The sequence below is a fragment of the Marmota flaviventris genome, chromosome X (genome assembly GCF_047511675.1).
Source record: "Marmota flaviventris isolate mMarFla1 chromosome X, mMarFla1.hap1, whole genome shotgun sequence".
Lineage (NCBI taxonomy): Eukaryota > Metazoa > Chordata > Mammalia > Rodentia > Sciuridae > Marmota > Marmota flaviventris.
This window is the reverse complement of record NC_092518.1, coordinates 102,381,657-102,406,556: the sequence shown is the minus strand read 5'-3', so window position 1 is coordinate 102,406,556 and position 24,900 is coordinate 102,381,657. Positions and strand designations below refer to the sequence as shown.

Below are 24,900 nucleotides of genomic sequence, written 5' to 3'. Positions count from 1 at the left end.
CTTTCTGAGGTATCTATGGTAGGCCATATTGTGAGTATACATTTGTCTTCTGTTCCTGTGGCCCATTGCCTGCTTTACAAGACCTTTCCTTTCTGTTCAGGATCAAGGGCAACATGGGGAACAAAGCCCTACCCCATGATAGCATCTTTATGTTGGATCCTGAGATTGAAAGATCAACAGGCAAAATGCACCCCTCTTTGGAATCCCAGAGAGGCAGATCTCTGCAGGTAATGGTGGACTTGGGAATTAGTGCCTAATGGGCCTATTATTTTTCCATTCCCTACTCCTACTCTGCCCATTCCCTGCAAAAGGAGGGAGGAATTTACCTCTGCTTCTCAACTAATTCTACTCTATAGAACTGTTGTGAGTATTGAATGACTAAATGTGACATGCTTACCTATAGCCCAGCACATGGTGTTGGTTAATATATATTTACTTCTCTTCACACATACACAAAGTTATGAAGTTTTCGAAGTTTTAGAAGTTACAGTACACTGTTTATGTGCCAGCATACCAACCCCCAAGTTTTTCTCTTTCTTCCACAGAGAAGTCATGTTTCCAGAACTCTGCCTAGAATTGGGACTAGTAATGTACATGGAGCTTTATCTGGAGCTAAGTTTGGAGTTGTCCCTCGATATGTACCCAGAAGTGGAGTCTGGGTTGCAGATTCCAAGATCACTGAGGTAATAGGGTGAAATTGTTCCGTGCATGGGCAGATAAGTCTGACAGACAGATCTGTGCTTGATTTATCCCTTTGCTACTTACTATGTGACTATGGGCTAATTGCTGAGGTTTCCTTTTCTAATCTACAACGAGTATAAGAGATTTCCTTTTCTAATCTGCAATGGGCATAATATGTAATATCTACATCAAAGAATTACTTGGTTGGAGACTCAGAAAAGTTAAGGAAATCATTCAAGATTACCTAAATAATAAGTTGTAGACTTGAAAATCTGACTAAGATGTGTTAACTGAGGTATTTTCTTTATCCCAGTTTCTAAGATGCCCAACCTCTTTGTATCTGCTTGTAAAAGGTACAGCTTTAGCCCCAATAAAATACAGGATGTATATAGAATGATCTCTTGCTTCTTGCTAATCTTAACCTGTTTTTTTTTTTTTTTTTTGTGTGTGTGTGTGTGTGATGCTGGGGATTTAAACCAGGGCCTTGCATATGTGAGTCAAGCACTCTACCAACTGAGCTATATCTCCAGCCCCCTAATCCTAATCATATAGTAGGCATCCGTTGCTCAGTCAGATGCTTCTGGAGCTCTGATTCAGAAATGTCCCAGATGGAGCTGCTAAGGGTTGCTGAGGCATTAACCCATAGCAGCTACATCTTCTTTTTCTCAGTTATGTGTGGGATTATGCCTAAAGATTTCCATGTTAAAAAAAAAAAAATTCCTGGGGCTGGGGTTTTGGGTCAGTGGTAGAGTGCTCACCTAGTATGCATGAGCCACTGGGTTTGATCCTCAGAACCACATAAATGTAAAATAAAGACATTGTGTCCACCTAAAACTAAAAAATAAATATTAAAAAAATTCCTATGTAACTGGGAAGGCCACACAAGAAGGACATCTTTTCTACTGGAGACCTGATTACTTTGCATTTGGCAAATAGTAAATTTGACTTATTTATGACATATCTGCCTGAGTCCCCATACAAATTGCCATAGTTTCTGTACAGTGCATGGAAGTTCTGCTAGGTTTTTTAGGCCTGGAGGGTGGAGAAGAAAACACTGAAATAGTTACCAATGGTGATGAATTTATGGTTGTAAAGCCCCTAGGGTCAGCAGACTGTTGCCATCTTGCATAATAGCAGGAAGTCACTTCCATGCACTTTTCAGTCTTCAACTTTAAATATCAATACCAGCTTTCACTTGCCTTCACAGTTACACTTCCTGCCTCCTCATGACCATGACCAAATGTCACAGGGTTATTTCTTACATTTGCAAAAGACAATACCTGTTTCCTGGACATCTCCCTCTCCTCCTCCTCCTCCTCCTCCTCCTCCTTCCTTCTCTCTCTCTCTCTCTCTCTCTCTCTCTCTCTCTCTCTCTCTCTCTCTCTCTCTCTCCCTCTCACTCTCTTTGGTACAGGAAATTGAACTCTGGGCACTCAACCACTGAGCCACATCCCCAGCCCTATTTTGTATTTTATTTAGAGACAGGGTTTCACTGAGTTGCTTAGTGCCTTACTTTTGCTGAGGCTGGCTTTGAACTCATGATCCTCCTGCCTCAGCCTCTTGTGCTTCTGGGATTACAAGCATAAGCCACTGCACCCAGTTTCCACCTCCTCTATTAATCCCAGAAACTGAGAGTTCCATACAACAGAGATATTCCATTTTTTTAAAGAGTGATTTTTTTTTGTGTGTGTGTGTGTGTGTGAAAATTAAGGAACAAAGATTCTAGGGGCATTGCTTCTCACCATGAAGTGGGTGGGGGAAACTACAGTCACAGTAGCCCAAAGGCAGGTTTTCTTTAATGTTTGGTTTGGGCCAATGCTTAGGACCTTGGCCTGTTCCCTTAGGCTTTCTGCTGGTAAACAGGACTGAAGACAGCAGAGGATATCAATAAATCCTGAGCCATCAACAATTATATTGACCTCTACATGGGAAACTTCCAGTTAAGTGCCAATGCGACAACTCTAAATGCAGGGTAGTTGATAGCATTAAGCCAAGGTTCCTGACACCCAGTGCTACATAGAAGCTGGGGCAAGTAGGGAATTGGCCAGTGGCTGAGTCCCTTGAAGGGGCCTTCCCCATAATGAATTATAGATGACATTTTGAGTAACTAGAGGCTTTTTTTTTTTTTTTTGGTACCAAGGATTGAGCCCAGGGGTACTTAAACATTGAACCATATTCCTAGCCTTTTTTTCTAAATTTTTTTTTTTAAATTACCAATGGACTTTTATTTTATTGTTTATATGTGATGCTGAAAATTGAGCCCAGTGCCTCACACATGCTAGGCAAGCACTCTACCACTGAGCCACAACCCCAGGCTTTCCTAGCCATTTTCATATTTTATTTAGAGACAGGATCTCACTGATTTGCTTGGGACCTTGATAAATTGCTGAGGCTGGCTTTGAACTCATGATCCTCCTGCCTCAATCTCCTGAGCGGCTGGGATTACAGGTATATGCCACCACACCTGATTGCAATTAGAGGCTTCTGAGAGAGGAAACTAAGGTTTGTAGTTGAGTCAGAAATACCAAGACTGAGACAATTTTATTCCCTGCCAGATATTTACCTGATGCCTTCTCTGAAGTGTTAGGAATGTGGATTCATAGATTATTCTCTATGGCATTTTCTGTTCTCTTTATTTGAGCACACATGGTTAAGAAGATGTGACAGCATATTAATAGTATCTTTCTGCTATGTAATCAAATTGAATTCAGTTATTTAAGAAACCAAGACTACAAAGCAGTGTTGATTATTATTCTCAGGTCCAATTTGCCCTCTGTGGCTCTTCTTAAGGAGGCAGGCACACCATCTGTTCTGGTTGATTCTTTTTAATTTGGCCTTCTGTATGGGATCTCCCCTTCCCAGCTCTTATAGGTCACACACTAGCGTGCACAAAGACTAGAGTGGTTAAGAACACGGGCTCTCAAGCTGGACAGACCTTTCAAATGCGTGCCCTGCCACTGAGAGAATTTGGGCCAATTACATCATTTCTCAATGTTTGTTATCCTCATATATAAAATGGAGACCACACTAGCAAACACCTCAAAGAATTGTGAAACTTTAAGACATACATATATGGAGAGCTTTCCCAGATAAGTACATTGTAACCGATTAGTAAAAGTTATTTGTCATTATTTATAATTATTATTATTGGTACTGGGTTTGGAGATGGTTGATTTGGCCTCTTCTCAAGAGCCCCCAATAGAACTTGGTAGTAATAAGGGTGCACTGGAGACCCTGATCTAAAGAAACTCAGAGGCAAAACTTTGGCAGGCCTCCCCTGTTGCCATTTTTCTTTGGCTACAGTGTCTGAAGGTTATGCATCCTGAGCCTGGCAGAGCCTACAACAGAAACAAGCATGTTAACTTCATAAAAGAAAGAATCTTGCTTTGTTTGTTGTTGTAGGTCCAGCTCCTAGGATTGGGTGTAACACATTGTAGATGCTTATACAGCATTTGTTTAAAATAAAATCATGGATTCTAAACCACATCAAGAGGACCCTGGAAAAAAAAACAGTGCCTTGAAGTCAAGTGTCCCATCATCTTCAAACTGGGATTAACTAAGTTAGTCTGCCAAAACACAAAGAAAATTCAAATGACAAATTTTTATTCCCTTAGAAAACCAGAACTAGATTTTCTTTCCTTTCTGTTTCCTTCATTCCTCTTTTTCTCCCTCTTCTCCCTCCCTCCCTCCTTCCCTCCCTTCCTTTCTTCCTTCTCTCTCTCTCTCTCTCTCTCTCTCTCTCTCTCTCTCTCTCTCTCTGTGCTGAGGATTGAACCCAGGGCCTCACACATACTAGGCAACTACTCTACTGCTGAGTGACTCCTCTAAGCCCTAGGTCTATAGATTTTCTTTTAAAAAAAATCCCAGAAAAATCAATCTGGACAGAGATAAGATAAGGAACAAATAGCCAAGATGTAGTCTAGACAATTCCTAGAATAACAAGAGCAAGGATAGAAGTTTGGATGCCAATTCCAGATCATAACTCAAAAAGTCACTTCCACAAGAATTGAGCTTCCAAAGGCATGGCTGAAGTTCAAACAAAGATCAAAATCAAAAAAAGATTTGTAGTTAGCATCAGTAATGCGATAACACCAGAATTCAGTTTTGATCAAACAAGCAATGTGAAGTTTCTGTTTGGGGTTTGTCAAATGTGTGCAGCAATCCAGAGGATAAACCAAGGCTGTTAGCCTTTGATTTAAGTTGGTCCTAGAAGTGAGGTCAGAGAGATAGGAGATTGTTTCCTGGGTCTATCTATTTTTTCCATTTTTTTTGGCTTCTTAGTCCTTCAGCAATTAAGGAACAAGAAAATACCAATATCTTAGGGGAAAGTACACATTCCAACTTTTCTCTTCTATCCCCCCCTTTGTCAGATCCCACCACTGCGCCCGCGCCAGCCCAGCATCAGCCCACCTCTTATCCGTTCTGGCACAAATAAGGACTTGGAAGAAATGTCTGGTGATGATGAGCTACCTATGAACCCACAAATGAAGGCTTCATCACACAAGATCTTGGCAGCAAAGAAAGTATTAGGCCCCTCCTGAAGGGGGCATTGTGGGGTTGGTAACCCATCAGAGATATAATTTCTTCTTGTGTGCAATTTCTCCTGCTGTAGCTAAACACGAGGAGGGAAGTCAGAGTGATAGTTTGGAGATGGAGCTGTCATTCTGAACTTTTGATTTGCATGGTGGTTTACACTTTCCATCCAATTCTATAAACCAAATAATCATCACCATTTTAATTCATAAGCAATGCAGGACAGTATGTCAGAAAAAAATAGTTTACAGATGTTCTTGGTTATTTTATCAAAATAAAAATAGAGATGGTGAGGCTGGGGTTGTGGCTCAGTGGTAGAGCACTTACTTAGCATGTGTGAGGCCCTGGGTTCGATCCTCAGCACCACATATAAATAAATAAATAAAATATTGTGTTCAACTACAACTAAAAAATTAAAAAAAGAATTCATACTTAAAAAAATAGAGATGGTTAAGGGAAGCAAAGCCTATACACTTGCAAATCCCCCCCCCAAAAAAAACCCACAAAACCTCAAAGGTTAGGGCGTGTAGTATTGTTAGATAGACACATATCCATATGAAAAATCAGCTGAAACATGAAATAGCATGGGTGTATGCATTTCTTATGTTTAGGTTTGTCAACCAAATAATATCTATCAACAACTGGAAAATTAATAGATTCTGCCCATATCATTTCTTTCATTCTCAAATTAATGTGTATTTGATTTAATTGGTTGTGGAACTTGGAAGGGCTTTTGAAGTGATGTAGTGTTTAGAACACTTAAGTTTGTAAACAAAGTAAACCAAAACATAATTTATAATAAAGATAATTGATCAATCGGAATAAAACTCATATCAAAGTTAAATGATCCTGTGAAGAGAAGCAGCCTTCAGTTATATATGTCAAAAACATAGATTAGGGGTTGGGGCTGTAGCTCAGAGGTAGAATGCTTGCCTAGCACTTGTAAGGCACTGGGTTCAATCCTTAGCACCACATAAAATAAATAAATAAATAAGTAAGTAAATAAGTAAATAAATAAATAAAATGTATTGGACCAAAGTTAAACCACAGACTGGTAGTCAGTAGATGAATGATCATTGATTTATGGAGTTAGCTTATGAATATACGAAGAGTGCCCCTATTTATGAATTAGGATGGACAGTCTGAAATTCAAGTGGAAGGACTGAATTAGATAACATTTTTTTTTTATCATGGGAAACATTTTTATTGTGTTAAAATTTACCATTTTAACTTTTTTACCATTTTTATTAACATATATTAATTGTACAAATTAATGAGTTTCACTGTGACATTTCCATGCATGTATTATCGTGAATTGATCCTGTCCACCTTCCCTTCTCTGTTGTTCTACATCATTTCTCCCCTTTCTCTCTCTCTTCCCACTCCCACCAGCCCCTTCTAGTTCCTAATAGTTTCTTTTCTACTTTCAGATCATCTTTTTGTTTCTACATATGAGAGAAAATATGCAATACTTGTCTTTCTGAGTCTGACTCATTTTGCTTAACATCATATCTTCTAGTTCCACACATTTTCATGCAAAAGACAAAATTTCATTCTTCTTTATGGTTGCATAATATGCCATTGTGTATATGTATACCATATTTTCTTTATCCATTCATCTATGCTGATTCCTTATCTTGGCTATTATGAATAGTGCTTCAATAACATAATAAACTGGGTATCTCTTTTGTGTGATGACTTCATTTTCCTCAGGTATATAACTAGGAGTGGTTGATCATATGAAATTACTACTTTTAGTTTTTTGAGGAACCGCTATACTATTTTCAATAGTGGCTGTAATAATTTACATTCTCATCAACAGTGTATAAAGATTCCTTTTTCTAAGTTGCCAATATTGGCTCTGAAATTGCAATCCTCCTGCCTCACCATCCTGAACTGTTCTCCACCATGTACAGATTGATGAACAACTTTAATGTTTTTTTGATGATGTTTAGTTTTGTCCATTAGTTCTTTTGATATTCATTTTTTTAGTGTCACATCTAATTATGTAATCTAAGATCATGAAGATTTACTCCTGTGTAAATAAGAGTTTTATAGTTTTAGGTCTTATATAGGCCTTTGGTCCATTTTTACTTAATTTTTGTACGGTGTGAAATAAGGCGCAACTTTTTATTATTGTGCATGTGGATACAGTTTTCTCAGAACCATTGTTAAAAAGATTCTTCTTTTCCCATTGAATTTCTTGGCACCCTTGTTGAAAATTGTTTATGGATGAATGGGTTTATATCTGGATTCTCAGTGCTGTTTCCATTATATTGGTAAATGTGTTAGCTTTTCATTGCTGTGACAAAATACCTGAAAAGAACAATTAAAGGGAGGAAAGATTGATTTTGGTTCTCAGTTTTGGAGGTTTCAGTTCATGGTTGCTTGGCCCCTTCACTGTGGGCTTGTGCTAAGGCAGAACATCACAGTGAGGATGGTGTGGCAGAACAAAGCTGCTCACCTATGGCAGCCAAGAAGCAGAGAGAGAAATAGGAAAGATCCAGGAACAAAATATACCCTTTGAAGGCACACCCTAGTGACCTACCTCTTCCAACTAGGCCCTAACTCCCAAAGAACCTACCACCTCCTGGTAGTGCTGCCAGCTGGGTTCTGAGACTTCAACATATGACATATTGGGGGGTATTCCATAACTAAAGTATAACAGCTAATGAAGATTATGTTATATTTCCCTAAGGTTGCTTCCTTCTTATTATGTCTCTTGAGCTACCTCTGATGGCTTCATCCAAAATACATCTTAATTTTTTTTACAAAAAAATCTCTGAAGACCAGGGCATCTTTTTTTTTTAATCTTCTCATGTATCAAAGGAGAGCAAGATGATCTCTCCCAAGTATTGCATAGAAAGTTGCAGTTTACAAAGTGATTTTTCACATAGAGGTACATTTGATTCTTTCAATAACTCTGTAAGGTGGATAGGAAAGATGCTATTATTCCCATTTTAGATTTTCAAAAACCCTGAAGTTCAGAGAGATGAAATGTCTTGGTCAAGACCACAGGATCAATTGATGCCAGGGGAGGTGGGGAGAAAGAGTTGAGACTTGAACCCAGAATTCCTGCCCCAATCCCAAATGCTTTTCAGTGAACCATGTGATTCTTACAAGTTATGTAAATATGTACAACCAATGCCTATCAATAGAAATAGCACTGTTTTTTTTTTTTTTTTTTTTTTTTTTTTTAGTATTTATTTTTTAGTTTTCGGCGGACACTACATCTTTGTTTGTATGTGGTGCTGAGGATCAAACCTGGGCTGCACGCATGCCAGGCGAGCACGCTACTGCTTGAGCCACATCCCCAGTCCTAGAAATAACACTGTTTATTAGCCAAAACAATGGAATGATTGACAGCTACTTAAACTCTAACATTTAAATAACAGCTAATATTTATTGAGACTTTTTATATAAAAGGCACTGTGGTAAGTACTTTCCATGTATCATTTTATTTAATACTTGTAACAACACACCAAAGTATATATTACTATTATCCCCATTTTACAGACATAGAAACTGAGTCTCAAAGAAGTGGGGAACTTCTTCAAAGAGCCAATCTATGTTGTGGCTAGGACCTCAGACTCAATTCCAAAGTCCATGTACTTTTGTGTGTGTGTGTGTGTGTGTGTGTGCGTGTGTGTACAGTGCTAAGGATTGAACCCAGGGCCTCATGCATGCTAAGCACATGCTCTATCCCTGAGCTATGCCCCAGGTCCCCTAACCCACGTTCTATTTTCTATAAAAGTTAAGACATTGCAAATTTCAGAAGGGATGATGGGAGGGGGGCTGCAGGGAATATCTGAAATTCCACTCCTGGAACGTTCAAGTTGACAAAAATGTTGGCCACAACAGCTTTTATGTGATGAGGTTTTTGAGGAAAGTAACAGCTGCAGAAGCACTCTCAGGAATGGCCACATAAGCCACTTTGATACACTCAGAGAATTAAAATCTCAACAGCCAATATGGGGTCTCATGCCCTGTTGCAGTACTTCCTGGCACAGAAGCCTCCCCCCAAGAACAACTTTTCCTACCAAGAGATGCTTCTGCTGGAGATTTCCCGAGACTACGTGCCTTTCCAGCTTTTGACTGAATGCAGCTTCCTGGAATTCCAGGCTGACATCTTCCCAGATAGTTTCAGAGTGTATTTGACCCCAGAGCAGCAGCCTTTCCACCAACTATTTGATGAAACCTGGGCCTACATAGCCTCCGGGTGATGCTCACACATAACAGCCAATGTTTTCCTTTGTCCAATAAGACAACTGTCCTGCTCTGTCTCTTTCCTCAAGTGTTTCCTTATCAACAGGAAAGGAAGTGGGGAAACTAGCATCATACCATAGAAAAGGAAGATATTAAAAGGATGACCAAAGGGTAAATTGACTGAACTACTTTGTGCTGGGTCTAGATACTTGACAGAAGGAGAACATGAAGCCAAAATGTGTTTTAATTTTCCAAAGAGCTGTCCTTACCCTAGCTAACAGCAAAGGAGTGTATGGCCACCTACCAATCAGTGCCAAAGGATCTCTTCTCCTGGTCCAAGGTCCAACCATGTTTCCTCTTCAGGAAGATTCTGGGTTAGTAGGGCCAGGCCTGGCACTGATTGGGGCAGATGTTGAGGCAAAAGGAGCTTATTAACTCCAGATGTTAATTAGAAGATGTCTGTGATAAACCCCTTCTAAAACACAGGAGAATTGAAAATTTCTCAGTCTTCCTTAATAATGTGCACATTTGGTACAGAGAGGACATGTTGGCTGTCAGAGTACAGGAAGGGAAGAATAGGGTTGCAGAGGTTGGGGAAGGAGAGGTAGAGAAAGGAGTTCCATTTCCTCTACTCAATTTTTAGTCTTTCCAGGAAAAGTTCAGTTTGCTTTCTCTGGTAACTATAAAATCCTGTGGTTGGCTCCTGTGTTCACTTTTCTAGGTTACTCCTAACCAGTAGGGCTGAGGGAGAGGAAAGAGCCTAATAAGGAGCTCTACTTCCCAGAGGAAATCCATACATTTCTGGCTCCTATTCTAAGACATTTGGTGGGATTAGGAACTTCCTGTACTTCTTCGTCTTTTTTTTTTAATGTTGTACAAGAAGTTTCTTAAATTTGTTCTTTTTAGATATATATGTCAGGACAGTATATATTGATATATTAAACATGGAGTACATCTTATTCTAATTAGGATCCCAGTCTTGTGATTGAACATCATGTGGAGTTTCATTGGTCGTATATTCATATATGAACATAGGAAAGTTATTTGTGATTCATTCTATTGTCTTTCCTATTTCATATCCCCCTCCCTTCCCTTCATTCCCCTCTGTCTAATCCACTGAACTTCTATTCTCCCCCACCACACTTGTTGTATGTTAGCATCCACATATCAGAGAGAACATTCAACCTTTTTTTTTTAGAATTAGCTTATTTCACTTAGAAAGTCTACAGATCCATCCATTTTCTGACAAAAGTGATAAAGTCATTCTTTTTTATGGCTGAGTATATTCTATACACCACATTTTCTTTATCCATTCATCTATTGAAAGACACCTAGGTTGGTTCCATAGGTTGGCTATTGTAAATTGAGCTGCTGTAAACATTGATGTGGTTTTGTCACTGTAGTATGCTGATTTTAAGTCCTGCCAAGGAGCGGGGTAGCTGGGTCAAATAGTGGTTCCATTCCAAGTTTTCTGAGGAATCTCCATACTGCTTTTCATAGTGGTTGCACCATTTTGTAGTCCCACCAGCAATGTATGAGTGTACCCATTTCCCCACATCCTCACCAACACTTATTGTTATTTGTATTGTTGATTATTGCCATTCTGACTGGAGTGACATGAAATGTCAATGTAGTTTTAATTTGCATTTTTCTAATTGCTAGAGATGTTGAACATTTTTTCACATATTTGTTGACTGGTTGTTTTAGTCAGCTTTTTCACTGTTGTGAATAAGACCTGACCAGAACAATGATAGAGGAGGAACAGTTTATTTGAGGGCTCATGGTTTCAGTGGTCTGTGTCCATAGATAGTCAGCTCCATTCCTTAGGACTCAAGGTGAGGCTGAACATCACAGAGGAAGAGTGTGGCGGAGGAAAGCAGCTCACATGATGATCAGAAAGCAGAGAGAGGTCTCCACTTGCCAGATACAAATATATACCCCAAAGCCACACCCCCAATGCCCACCTCCTCCAGAAACACTCTACCACTTCATTTACCACTCAGTTAATCCCTATCAGAGGATTAATTCACTGATTGGGTTAAGATTTTCACAATCCACTCACTTCTCCTCTGAACCTTCTTGCATTTATCTTACATGTGAACTTTTGGGGGACACGTCACATCCAAACCATAACACCGATAGTATTTCTTCTGTGAAGTGTCTATTATTTGTTGTTGTTTTTGCTTTTGGTGTTAAGTTTTTTGAGTTCTTTATATATCCTGGAGATTAATGCTCTATCTGAAGTGCAGGTGGCAAAGATTTTCTCCCATTCTGTAGGCTCTTTCTTCATGTTGATTGTTTCCTTTACTGTGAAGAAGCTTTTTAGTTTGATGCCATCTATTTATTGATTCTTGATTTTACTTCTTGCACTTTAGGACTCTTGTTAAGAAAGTCAGATCCTGAGTTGACATGATGAAGAGAACACAAGACAAATAGATAACATCAGGAAGTAGTGTCATATAAATTTATGGATGAATTGCCTAAGGAAGTTAAGAAAGGATTGAGACCATCCTTAATTTGTGTGATAGGTCCCATAAGACAACTGTAGTATTCCTTTCCATTTCTCTCAGAATCAGAAACAGATCGGTGAGCTCCATTTGTCATCATCCTGACCCATTAGCTGTCTGTTAAGTCCCCAGACACTGGAATCTCAGGCCAAAAAAGAGCCATTCTTGGAACTTAGATAGCAGCTTAGGTTATTGCTGGATCAGCATATACTGGTGTTAGGAAATTTAAAGGCATGTGAAAGCTGAAAATACCAAAGGGGTCCCTGTTTGCTGTGCAGAGGTAGTTTGAAAGAATTTAGTGGGTGAACACAAATGGAAATTCTGCCTACCTGGGTGTGATGGCACATGCCTGTATTCCCAGTGGCTCAGGAGGCTGAGGCAGGAGGATCACAAGTTCAAAGTCAGCCTCAGCAACTTAGTGAGGCCCTAAGCAACTTAGCAAGACCCTGTCTCTAAATAAAAAAAAATAAAATGGGCTGGGGATGTGGCTCAGTGACTCAAGTGGTTAAGCACCTCTGGGTTCAATCCCTGGTACCAAAAAACAAACAAAAAAATAAATTTCTGTCTACCTGCTAAATTATATCACTTGTTATTCTTGTCCAGGGTAGAGACAGCTTATCATGTGGTCCTCAAAGAGGTATCTGTAAACACAGAAATCTGAAGCTTATTAGGAATGGAAGGAGATCTGGAGGTCTCTTGGAAGCAGGGAAAATATTATCCAAAAGCCCAGAGGAGAGTATGTAAAGTTCCTACCAGGGAAACTATCTAGGTGTGCCAGAACCAAATAGTTTAGAGAGATAGAGACTAGCCATAATGTGACAAGGTTACAAGCTCCATCTCTACCCCATTAGAGGTGGGAGCCCTCAGTTCCTTAGGGTCCTCAGATCAACCTTGCTCCCATGAGCCATAAATATAAATAAAGGTCTTACGGTCTCTATGAAAATATAACTTGCAGGCAGGTCCTCTTCCAAACTAATTTTGTTTGCACTACCCAGCCCGCCAATATAAGCTCCCAGAGCCCTGCTGGGTTTCACTGACAGGTTGTACCTCTCATCCCAGCCAAATGTCCTCCTGTCCCTAAGCAGGGGATATGAGACAAGAAAACATGTAAACCCTCCAATCTTGTAAAATCCATTAAGTGCTTGTGTTCGTCTCCTGAGCGCAATGGGGAACCCCTGAATGCTTTCTAAGCAAGAGAACAACCCAAACTGCTTCCTGTTTCTTGCTTTCATCTATAAGGTGACCAGTGGAACTGTGGAACTTTATTGACCAGAAGTGGAAGAAAAAGGGAAAGTAGTTCAAGGAGAATTTCTTCAGCCAGGAATTGAGGAATTCTTCAGCCAGAATTTCCAACTTTGAGACGAGTGGCAACATATAGGTTGACTCATTTATTTTCTCCCACGCTTTCCAGAACTACTCTGAAGCATCAACTGGAACCGGTCTCTCACAGTCCTCAACTGCATGTGCTTCTTCCAATGTTACCCAGCAGCCTGTTGGCTTTAGCATCCCAGCCACCACCCAGGGCGCCTGGATTCTTCAGCTGCTCGACACAAAATGGCTTTAAATCCCAGGAAACAAAAAAAAGAAGAGCCTTCAAGCGAGTGTAAGTCCTCCAAGAGACCTGGGAATAAACTCCTGCATAAGAAAAGATGAGTTCCATCTTTGCAGACTGCCCCCAGGAATGGTATGGTGTTGGGATGGCAAAGTCAAGAGTGCTGTCCTGGCCTTGACCCTCCAGAGGGATGAGCAAGCTTGTGTCTGTTGGATGGTGGGTCCTGACCATTTGGATCTTATATAAGAGGGCCTGAAAAAGCAGAAGCAGGGATGTAAGCCCCAGAACCTGCTTATTGGCTTAGCATCTGGGAGGTCACTCAGTCTGCTTGGTAGAGGATATTCAACCCTAGCCCAGATCAGGATTTTTTTTAACTTATTAATCAAATGAGACCCATTTGAGAGTTAAAAATTATAGCGCTGTTCCGCTTGTATGGAAGTCAGGCTCCAGCAACTCCAAGTATGAAGAACAGTGTTGTTAACCCTGCTAAAGACCTCTGCAGAGTTATCACAGAGTTTGACCACACAACTTTCTAGCAACAGAGCTGTACTTAGGCAAACTAGTATTAAAAACATGACCACACAAAAAAATAGACTTGGGGTATAGCTTAGTGGTGGAATGTTTGCCTAGCATGTATAAGGCCCTGGGTTCTGTTCCCAGCATCACAAAAACAAAACAGAACAACAACAACGACAATAAAATCATGGCTGCAGATCAGACTCAGATCTGAGAGCAAAGGGAAATGACAGCTCATAGCAGAAAGAGATGACAGAAATAATATGAGATCATTTAGTATAAGGGATCAAGAACCTTTCCTGCCGGGCGCAGTGGCGCACACCTGTAATCCCAGCGTCTCAGGAGACTGAAGCAGGAGGATTGTGAGTTCAAAGCCAGCCTTGCCAACAGGAGGCACTAAGCAACTCAGTGAGACCCTGACTCTAAATAAAATACAAAATAGGGCTGAGGATGTGGCTCAGTGGTTGAGTGCTCCTGAGTTCAATCCCTGGTTACCCACCCCCGCCACACACACAAAAAAGAATCTTTCCTACTTCAATCTCCCTCTCAGGGATATACTCTATCATAGTCCAATGTAATAGATCATGTGTGCTATTTGTTTGGGTAATCAAGAAGAGTTATATTGTGTTCCTTGATCCCTGTTTAAGAAAATTGGGAATGTTTTGGAAAAAATTTCCCCCAAAGTTAAGAATTTAAAGATGTTGGTGTTTAACAATGCTGGGTGGAAGATTCACTTTGATCAAATACCCAGTTCTTCTGCAATTCTGGATTAAAAGTAAGAGGCTATAAAATCAGAACTGGAAGACTAAATGACTGTGTAGTGCAAGAATTTCACAGGGAAAGACATTAAAACACAACTAGTTCAGGTACTGGCCCAAAGGTGGACACCCAGGTGATAATAGAGCCAGAGCCAGAATCCAATTTTCTGAATTCCAGCCCAGGATTTTTTTTACCCCAAATGTTGCCTCTGCTTAGACATTTTAACTCTGCTTTAGAACGTAAACAAAATATGACTTGAAAGAACAGTTGGAGGTGTGTGGGGTCAGGGAAGAACCTCTGGTAGCAGTAGAGACAATCTCCTTGGTTTGGTGTCAAGCAAGGGATGAACAATTTTAAACCCTATGCTTATGTTATCCCCCTGGACACCTCACCACAGACTTGGCAGTCAGGGAATATTGGCTAAGGGAACCTTGGTGTTACCCTTCTGACATTCTTCTTTCTGCATAGAAAAGGTCTGGGCATCACTCTCAGAGAAAGCTGGGACATCTGCCTCATCTCTGTGACTCTCTCCCTGACACATAAATGAATATAAAAAGTTCCAGGATCATTTATGATACAGGGGCTGCCACCTCTTTCTTTCTGCTCGGAAATAAGGGGTCCTAATTCTTAATTTATAGATGTGGACATGGAGATATATAGAACAATGTTCCCAGGGTCACACAGCAAGTAAATGATGGAGAAGAGATTTGAACCCAGGTCTGTCTGATCTCATTTACTCAACAATAAATTATTTTGAGCTCAGGAAATATGAATGAGAAGATAAAAAGTTGTATTTCTGCCTTTAGTTGCTTGTCATAAATGGTTTATTCTAAGCAATATCTGAACACTGTTCTGTTTGATGCTATCCTGGCATTTCTAGAACCCTACTATAATTCTCTACAAACCTTGTTTATACTAAACTAATTGCAACCCATTCAGTGTAAGGACTGAATTCTTCATCTATTTCTGTCTTCCCTCTTAACAAACCCTGATCTTCTTTCTTCTTTTGAGCTGGAAAGACATCATTCATGGTTTCATTAAATTTCCCAAAGAAGAGCCAAACAGGATTTGAATTTGGTTCATGGTCCAGTGAGCAAATCTGAGAATTCCAATGTTGCCAAAAGCATGATTGTTGTAAGGTCCAACAACTCCATTTTCAGATTTATGTCCTTCCAATGTGGTACAGTAGATTCCTACAGCATGTCACTTAGAGTCTGGGAACCCCAGATCTGGATCACTCACTTTCAATAGGTAAAATCATCCCTAGGGAACTCTTGATGAGTGTCATTAGAACTAACTTCCATTAGGGCTGGGATTGTAGTTCAGTGGTGGAGTGCTTGCTTCCCACGTGTGAGGCACTGGGTTCGATCCTCAGCACCACACAAAATAAATAAGTAAAATGAAGTCATTAAATAAAGAAATAACTTCCATCTTTACTGGTACTGTTATAAACCTAGCATCAATGACCCTTTTCCTGATTTTTTTTTAGCAATCATACAAGGGTAGAGAGCATGTCAATCAGATTTGATATTTTTCTTTCCATGTTTTAGATGAAACCAAAGCAGGACGAGACAAGCCTTTCACTGATTTCTGAAGGAGAAAAGAGTACAAATAACCCAAAAGAAATTGATCAAAAGAAGCTGAATAAAGATGGTACAGGTTGGTTCATCTTCACCCTCACCCAGAAACATGTATCCTAGACTTCATTGCACAGTACAGTGTGACATGAGTTATGAACAAGAATTACCAGAGACTGTGCCCTTGGTCCTCAGAGAGCTTCCAGTTTAAAATGTGTTCTAATTTGGTCCAGTTTTCTCCATCTAAACTGTCAAATTAATACAGCTGTCACTTGTATGGGATTAGGTAAACCTTGTATGGGTTCCTCGTTTTATCTAAATGAATTTCCAACCAGGGAAGTGCTTTGTGTGTTTGTAAATTTGTTTAATTTTCTCTGAGGTTAATGTGTATGTGGAGCTCTTCAATGAGCCCAGATATCAGAGTAGAGTACAGTGAATACAGCTAGTGATTACCCTTCTGCATTCCCCTTCAACAATAGAACCAGATAAAAATAACAGAATTGGTTAGGCACAGTGGTGCACGCCTGTAATCCCAGTGGCAGGAGGATCGCAGGTCAAAGCCAGCCTCAACAACTTAATGAGGCCCTAAGCAACTCAGTGAGACCCTGTCTCTAAATAAAATACAAAAAAGGGCTCAGTGGTAGAGTGCTTGCCTAGCATGTGTGAGGCACTGGGTTCGATCCTCAGCACCACATAAAAATAAAATGAAGATATTATGTCCATCTACAAATAAAACATAAAATATTTTTTTAAAAAAAGGGCTGGGGATGTTGCTCAGTGGTTAAGTGCCTCTGGGTTCAATCCCTGGTACAAAAAAAGAAAGAAAGAAAAAGAAAAACAACAACAACAACAAAATAAATCCCCAGAATTGGCCTGAAATAATTTTTTTAGTTGCCTTTCCCTTTCAGTACAGAGAAAAGGTTTTGTGTTAATAGCAAAAGCAGTTCCCATATCCATGGACAAAGAGGGCTTGTACAGCTGCAGGCAGATGTCCTTGGCAGTCAAGACCTGTCAAATTCCCAACCAATGGATACCTCCAGAGTAAAACTCTCTGTGTGTTAATGGGTATGTGAATGTGGATATTGGCTGCAGCTAATGGCCAGCTAATTTCAAGCAATATTTGATAAAACAAAATTCCTGTTCCACAAATTAAGTTGAACAGTTATTTAATGTTTTTGCTACAAAAAAGATTCACACATGGGTTCAAAGACAGGATATCCTCAATCATATTTTCCCATGAAAACAAACCAAACCACAAAATCAATCCAGAAAGGAAAAAAATGGATAGAGGGAGGAAGGGAGATCTGAGAAAAGGAAGTAATTTTTTTTTTTCAGATTTTTTACAAAAAGAGGACAGAACTGAGTCAATACCTACAGGGGCAGACATTTTGTTTGGTGTTCCATGTGATAGAAGTGTTTTGGAGCACAACCCGCTATTTTCAGTGCAGTATGCTGTATAAAAAAAACACAAGATTGAACTAGGGAAGCAGTGGATTATGAGGAAGGATAGGCAGCAAGGGGCCCTGCCACCAGGGGATCAAACTGAGTTTCTTAGAAAAAGGAATTCCTTAAGAAAGGAGAGGAGCAATTTGTATAACTGCTACCTTGTGCTTAACTTGAAGCCTGTGGACCAATTGAATTATTAAAATGTTGCAAGTATTGCTTTTCATGTATTCAAACATTTGCTGTGCATGTATATCACATAGAATTATTTTAACATAAGAAAGGAGAAAATAGAAGAAAACTGGGCAAAATTCTTACCTCTCAGATAATTTCTGATGATACCTTTCTAAAAAAATAAAGCATAAATGGACATAATTTGGAATTTCAAGCAGTTCAGATAAATATTAGAAAATAAAAATACTAAAGAGAAAGTAAAATTTCCCTTCCCCCTGCCCCCATCAGTTTCTTCAAAGATAATCATTGTTACAAGTTCAAAATTTGCCTCTTTTTATGTGCACCTAATGGTGGACCAGACGATTATTAAATGATGATGAGCTAACCCTGGAATCAGTCCATGCAATTGAAATTTCCCTTTGATTGAAACCATTTTCAACAACAGAAAGTTAATTGTGACCCATTTATTCTTTGTCTTTTGAACAGTGCTTCTTCATGCTAGTAAATTCAGTAGCAAATAGGTACCAACTGGGCTAGAATAGAGCATTTCCTGTTTTAGGAAGTCTAAAGCATACACATTTCTCCTTTTCTAATTTCTATTTGGTGCAGGTACCTTGAACCAGGACCCGAGCAACAAAACTGAGATTTATGATCAGAAGATAGCCGAACAGGCTTCAAACACAGATCCTACTGGGAGCATGGGCTACCCAATGTTGGCAGCATATGGAAGAAGACGTAGAAGGAAAGGTTCAAGTATTTTGGGAACAAATGAGTATGGGCGAACAGGATGCCTTCTACCATCTTGTCAACTGCATATCCTGGGTGATAGATATGATTATTCACATTTGGAGAAGACTGCCAGTGATTGCCCTTTCCGGCACTTAACCTTCGAGAAGCAAACCATGGAGCAGTTCACAACTCCACAGGCAGAAAGTACTACTTCTCAGGAGTTGCTTTCAGATAAAGGTGACATGGTAAAGAAGAATGTTGGCCTAGAAGTTAAAGCCAAAAAAGCATCAGCACCACAACCCATACCTAAAGACATGGTAGAATCCATGGTGAGTGGTCCACCACTCTACCATGAAAATGGGGCCTGTGGAGCCAAGAAGCCAGATGGCAGAGCTTCTCTTTTACCAATGGTAGGAAGACTTTCTAAAGCCCAAGAAGAGGACATTCTTTCAGTGGCAGTAGAGGCTCAGGTGCTTAGGGATCCTTCACATGTCCAGTCAGGGGAAGAAGAAGCTTCCAGCCATGGTTTGCAAAATTCCCAGTCCAAAATGGAGTTAGCCCAGGGTGTCCCAACTATCTGCAAAGAAAAGTCTCCTGGAAATATTCTCCAGGGCTTTACAGTCATTATTCCAGGTGTGGCAAATATAGTAGCAGAGGGAAGCCTTTCTACAGAGAGGCTATCTCCCAGAAGCCTTTCCCAGTCTTTGGAGAAGCCTGAAGATGAAGAAGTGTCCTCAGATTCAAATAGTGCTTCAGAGGAGGGGAGTGTTCAGGAGCAGCGGGCTCCTGAACATTCCTTCCAGTCCCCACAGAAGCTTGAAGGCGAACAAGAAGGCTTCCCAGAATCAGAAAGTTTCGTTGAAATGAGTGGTTTGGAACAGAATCAGGGTCCTGAATATTCTCACAAGTTCTTGGGAAAGCCTCAACCTGAAGATGCCTCCTCAGAAACAGATAGTATTCTTGAGGAGGGGAGAGGTCCTGAGGAAATGGCCACCATTCGCTTCTCCCGATCCTTGCGAAAGCTTGAAGCAGTCTTCTCAGAATCAAAAAGATTTGCTGCCGCCTCCAGGTCTCAGGAGAAGCTGGTTTTACAGGAACCTGAAGATACAGAATTCTCCACAGAATCAAATAGTTATGCCGAAAAATGCAACAGTGATGATGATTGGAGCAGCTTGGAGGAAGATGTATCTCTCAGAAACTCTGACCAGGCCTTGGGGAAGCCACAAGACCAAAGAGAAGTGTCCTCAGTTTCGAAGAACACTCCTAAAGAGTGGAAAGTTTCCGTCAAACAGATGCCCCCCAGGCACCCTCCTCAGATAGTTCAGCAACAAGTGTTCTCAAGTTCAGTGAGCCTTTCTGCAGGATATAGCAGTTCTTTGGAGCCAGTATCTCCCAGCTGTCCTTTCCAGCCATGGGTGAGCCCTAAATTTGGGCCAAAAGGTCCCACAGGTCCAGAGAACAGTGCAGTTGAGTGGGGCATTTTTATGGATCCACTCCCTCCCAGAATGGCTTCTAAGCGACTAAAGAGGTCTCTAGTTGAGCAAAAACTCTCCTTACATTCAGATATTACAACTAGGGAAGAAGTTATTTCTATGGAGGTGCTGCCCAGGTATTCTTCCCAACCCTCAGTGAGACCAAAAGTTGAGAAACAATTATCTTTGGGTGCAGACAGTGCTGCAGTTGTGGGAGAGGTTTCTATGGAGACACTGCCTCCAAAACTTCATTCTCAGTCCATGAGGAGACCCCTAATCCAACAACAGGTCTCTGCAAGTCCGAGGAGTACTGCTGTGGAGGGGAGCATTTCTGTGGATCTAAGGCCTCCCACACACCCTTTCCAGACATGGCTGAACCCTCCAATGGGGCAGCAAACTTCCTTATTTCCAGAGAGCAAAGCTATTGAAGGGTCTACTATACTTCTTTCCAAGCCCTTGATAAACCCTAAAGTTCAACAAAACATGTTCTCGGGTTCAGAAGTTATTACTTCTGTGGAACCACTGTACCCCAAGTATTCTCCCCAGTCCATAACAAATCCTCAAGTCCAGCAAATGTTCTCAGAAGACACTGCTGTTGAAAAGGGCATATTCATGGACCTGCCCCCTGGAAAACATTTGATGAGGCCTCATTTCCACCCACAGATGACTGTAGACTCAGTGAACATTTCTTCACAATGGGCCAATCCTGAGGAGCCAGTGTCTGCCAGACACACCTTCCAACCATGGATGAACCCTACATTTCAGGAAAATGTCTCTGCATGTGCAGAGAACCCTCAGGTTGAAGGGAACGTTTCTACAGAGTCAGTGTCTCCCAGACACCCTTTGCAGTCGTGGCTGTTCTCTGCATTTAAGCCAGCCTCTGCAAATTCAGAGAGCTCTGATACCCAGTGGGGCATCCCTAAAGCTCCACCAATTCCCAAAATATCTCCTCAGCCCCCGATGAGACCAGTAATGAAGCAACCAGTCTCCATGGGTTCAGCAAGTGCTTCTGCACAATGGAGTGGTTCTCTGGAGCCAATGCCAAGAAACCCTTTCCAGTCATGGGTGAGCTCTAAACTTGAGCAACAAACCTCTGCAGGTCCAGAGAACTCTGCAGCTGAAGGGAGTGGTTCAATGGAATTGAGACCTCCTGGACATCACTTACAGTCCCAGAAGAGACCAGCAGTCAAGCAAGAAATCTCCTCAGGTTCAGTGAGCACTTCTATAGAACGGAGCTGTCCAATACCTCCCAGATATACTTACCAGCCATGCGGGAACCCTCAAATTGAGCAACAAGCCTCTACAAGTCCAGAAAGTGTTACCATTGAGGGAGGCAGTACTAGAGACGTGCTGCTTTCCAACCCTCATTCCCGTTCTGTTATGAAGCACATAGTCCAGAAAGGGTCCCCAAGTTTTGAGGGTGCTACTGTTGAGGAAGGTAATTCTGGGAGGGCATTGCCTCCTGAGTATCCCACCCAGTTCTCAGTGAGGTCTAAAGTTCAGGAAATGTCCTCACGTCTAGAGAATCCTGCTGGTGAAGAAGATTTTTCTAAGAAACCACTGCTTCCCAGTCCTTCCGAGTCATTTGTGAAGTTTATGGCACAGCAGATCTTCTCAGAGAGTGCTTCTGTTCATGGGGGCATGTATGCAGATCCTCTCTCGCTAAGTCATCCTTTCAAATCTTTGCTGAGGCCTAAAATGGAACACCATGTTTTCTCAGATTGGGAGAATGCTGACTCTGAGGGAGGCACTTCTTTGAAGAAGCTACCTATGAAGCACCCTTTACAGTCAGTGGGGAGGCCTGAAGGCCCACAAGAAGGTCTCTCATATTCAGAGAATGTCCCTAGCAAGTGGAGCAGTTCTAAAGGGCAGGTACCTACCAGACAGTTTTCCCAGGTCCTGGGGAAGTTTGAGTACCAGCAGGAAGTCTCCTCAGTTTCTGATGACTCCCCAGAAGAGTGGAGGATCTCTGAAGAGCATATGCCTTCCAGACACCCTTCCCAAACTTTGGATGGATCTGAGCAGCCACCAATTTTATCACCAGGCTCAGGGAATGTTCCTGTAGATTGGAGCAGTCCTGCAGAGGCCTCCTTTCCTGTTAATCCTTTCCAGGCATATGGAAATCCTGGATACCAGCAACAGACCCACTCAAGTTCCACGAATGTTGCTGCTGAGGGAACCATTTTTGAGAACAATCCAGGCAATTGGTCCTTATCAAAATGCCCTGTTTCTCCAAATAAAACCAAGAAATTCAGCCAAGTTTCAGAAGACTTCATTAAGAGCATCCCAGTCTCTGCTAACAAACCTGGGAAGTTCAACATTACTCTTCCTGGGAAAACACCCATTTCTGGGAGTGCTTACATTAAGGAGGAAGTTCTTCAGAGTGGTACTGGACATAATGATGGCCATACCAGCATACCCAGCAGTGAAGCTGAGGTGGAAAACCTTTTTGGAGTCCGACTGAGAAGAATCCCTTCTCCACAGAAATTTAAGAATGAGAAACGAGATAATTTGGCACAATTTTCTTCAGTGCGCTTGGGCCCAATTGCACACTCTGTGGGCAAGGAACGGCACATGAGAAGAAGCAATCCACAGGTGTTCCTGAGTACCCCAGAAGACCTCAGTGATATTGCTAACTTTGCAGAGAAGCAACAGAACAGGAATAAATTGGAAAGCATGCTCAAGAGGCCACCAGTTTATATACCCCCAGGTGAGACTTTTATCTCTCCAGATGGCAAGTAGGTACCATGTGGAGGAAAGAATGGGAAAGCAAAGCCTTGAATGAGTCTGAAGTCTGTTCTAGCCTTGCCTATTAGGTTATTGTTTTGCTAGGGCTGTGTTGTGGATGTAGGAGTAGGGGAATGCCTCAATCTAGATGAATAGACTTGGAGGTAGTTCATTTTGACTCTTCCCCTTCCCAAGGGGGCACTGGTATGGATATCTACCCACATTTATAATAGACACATGATCACCTTTTCACTCCCTCTCCCCACCCTCTGTACACCATACTTTTGGATGGACTTATAACTTTTCTCAAAATACTTTTACATGTATTATACCCCTCCAAACCACCATGTACATTGTTCAGAGCCAATTCAAGAATAGCATGATGTTCAGACTCTCAGCCTGAAATTGTAGTTTACTGTAAATATTTGTATTTACACAGCTTCTTCCTTTACCTGAAATGTCTAAGAATCCAGAGCTAGGACCTTTACCTGAAATGTCTAATAATCCAGAGCTAGGTGATCTTGTGAGCACAAGTCTCTCCCAAAACCTTTCTACCATCATTCCAACCCACACATAGTCTGGTATATACATACCTATGTAACCACACACTTGCATGAGGAACTATCAAGCAGGAAATTCAAAGATTTTCTTTGGAGTTGGAGGGATGATATCAATGACCCAAGCCTATGGCCTCTTAGGAATTTTCCCAGCCCACCTGACGACCATTGTCCTGCCCCAATTTGGGGATGAGAAGCGAGACGGACAAAAGAAGGAAAGGATCCAGTAAGGGGACAGTATGCTCACTTTTAAGAACAGCTTCTTAACTACCCAAGGGACTCCTGCCTTGCCGGGTTATATGGAGGGCACAAAAGAAAGGAATCCTTTTCTACTTGACATCTGTTTAATTTCATTTGGTAATTAACACGAATCCCATTTGGGACATTATTGTGCCTGCCTTGCTTCAGTTCTAATACCTTTCATTTCTTTCTCAGGAAAGTCTTCTTGTCACCAGTCAGACTGTGCCATCACAGAGGCAGTTTGGATAACCAGGACAAAGCAGAGACAGAGAGGCTCCCAGGCCTATATTCCTAAAAAGGAGCTAAAACCCACAAGTAGAACTGGAGCCAAGGATGAGACCAAGGATCCTAGATATGGGGTAGGATGTGAAGCAGCTCAGAAAACACTCCAAAAGGGTTTCTGGAGTCATTGATTACGTTTGCACTGAGAACTTTGTCAGATATTCAGGCCCCCTCCCTTTGGGAGCATTTATCAAGACAGGAGGACTCTGCAGGGGAAAAGACTTGTACAAATGTGACCTACTTGATGCTCTTAAAGGGTTTGCCAAAAGTAATGAATAAATCAAATCCTGTCCTAAATATTCTAGAGCAGGATTCCATGAAATTGGTTGAGAAATAAGTGTAAATAGACAAAACAACAACGAAAAAAAAAAAAAAAAACATGAAGGTAACCACTGGGGTAAAAGTTGAGTGTCTATCTTTATACATATTTTATACTTATAAATACATATGTGTATTTTTATAAATGGGAATCAAACTATAAATACACTAGTTCCCCCCTTAACTGGGGGGGGACTAGTGTATTTAGTTTTACAGGGATACAAGATCCCTGGTAGATACCTGAAACCATATATAGTACTGAGCCCCATAATTTAGTGCCTTTTTCATCTTAACTAAGCACTGTTCATGCACTGTGGCCCTAATATTTGAAGTTTGAGGAGCAACATCAAAAATAGCATGTATTTCTTATTTCTTCTTCACAATTTCACAGATGGAAGTCAAATCCTTACCATAGATCTAAGCAACCTCAGTGCATGATTTTTTATTTCCTTATTAAGTCAAGAATTTTTGCCTGTACACTTAAAGGAAGCAGTTTTCAATTTCTCCTTGGTATATCTGAATTGCCAGCATCATTACTCTTTGCAAGTTGGGGCCATTATTAGGTAAAATAAGGATTTCTTGAACACAAGCACTGTGATATCCTGACAGTTCATCTGATAATTAAGA

The 24,900-nt window shown here is 41.0% G+C and overlaps 1 protein-coding gene across 1 annotated transcript in view; it reads left to right on the top strand.

Annotated features, from left to right (window-relative positions):
- Positions 1-24,900, top strand: part of Kiaa1210 (KIAA1210 ortholog) — a 50,648-nt gene that overhangs the window by 21,995 nt on the left and 3,753 nt on the right. Inside the window, 10 exon segments of the mRNA XM_027931776.2 lie at positions 101-227; positions 546-683; positions 5,052-5,204; positions 13,339-13,450; positions 13,453-13,530; positions 14,833-14,861; positions 16,305-16,413; positions 18,558-20,181; positions 20,590-22,859; positions 23,869-24,032. Of these exon segments, the coding sequence (XP_027787577.2) occupies positions 101-227; positions 546-683; positions 5,052-5,204; positions 13,339-13,450; positions 13,453-13,530; positions 14,833-14,861; positions 16,305-16,413; positions 18,558-20,181; positions 20,590-22,859; positions 23,869-24,032 (4,804 nt within the window).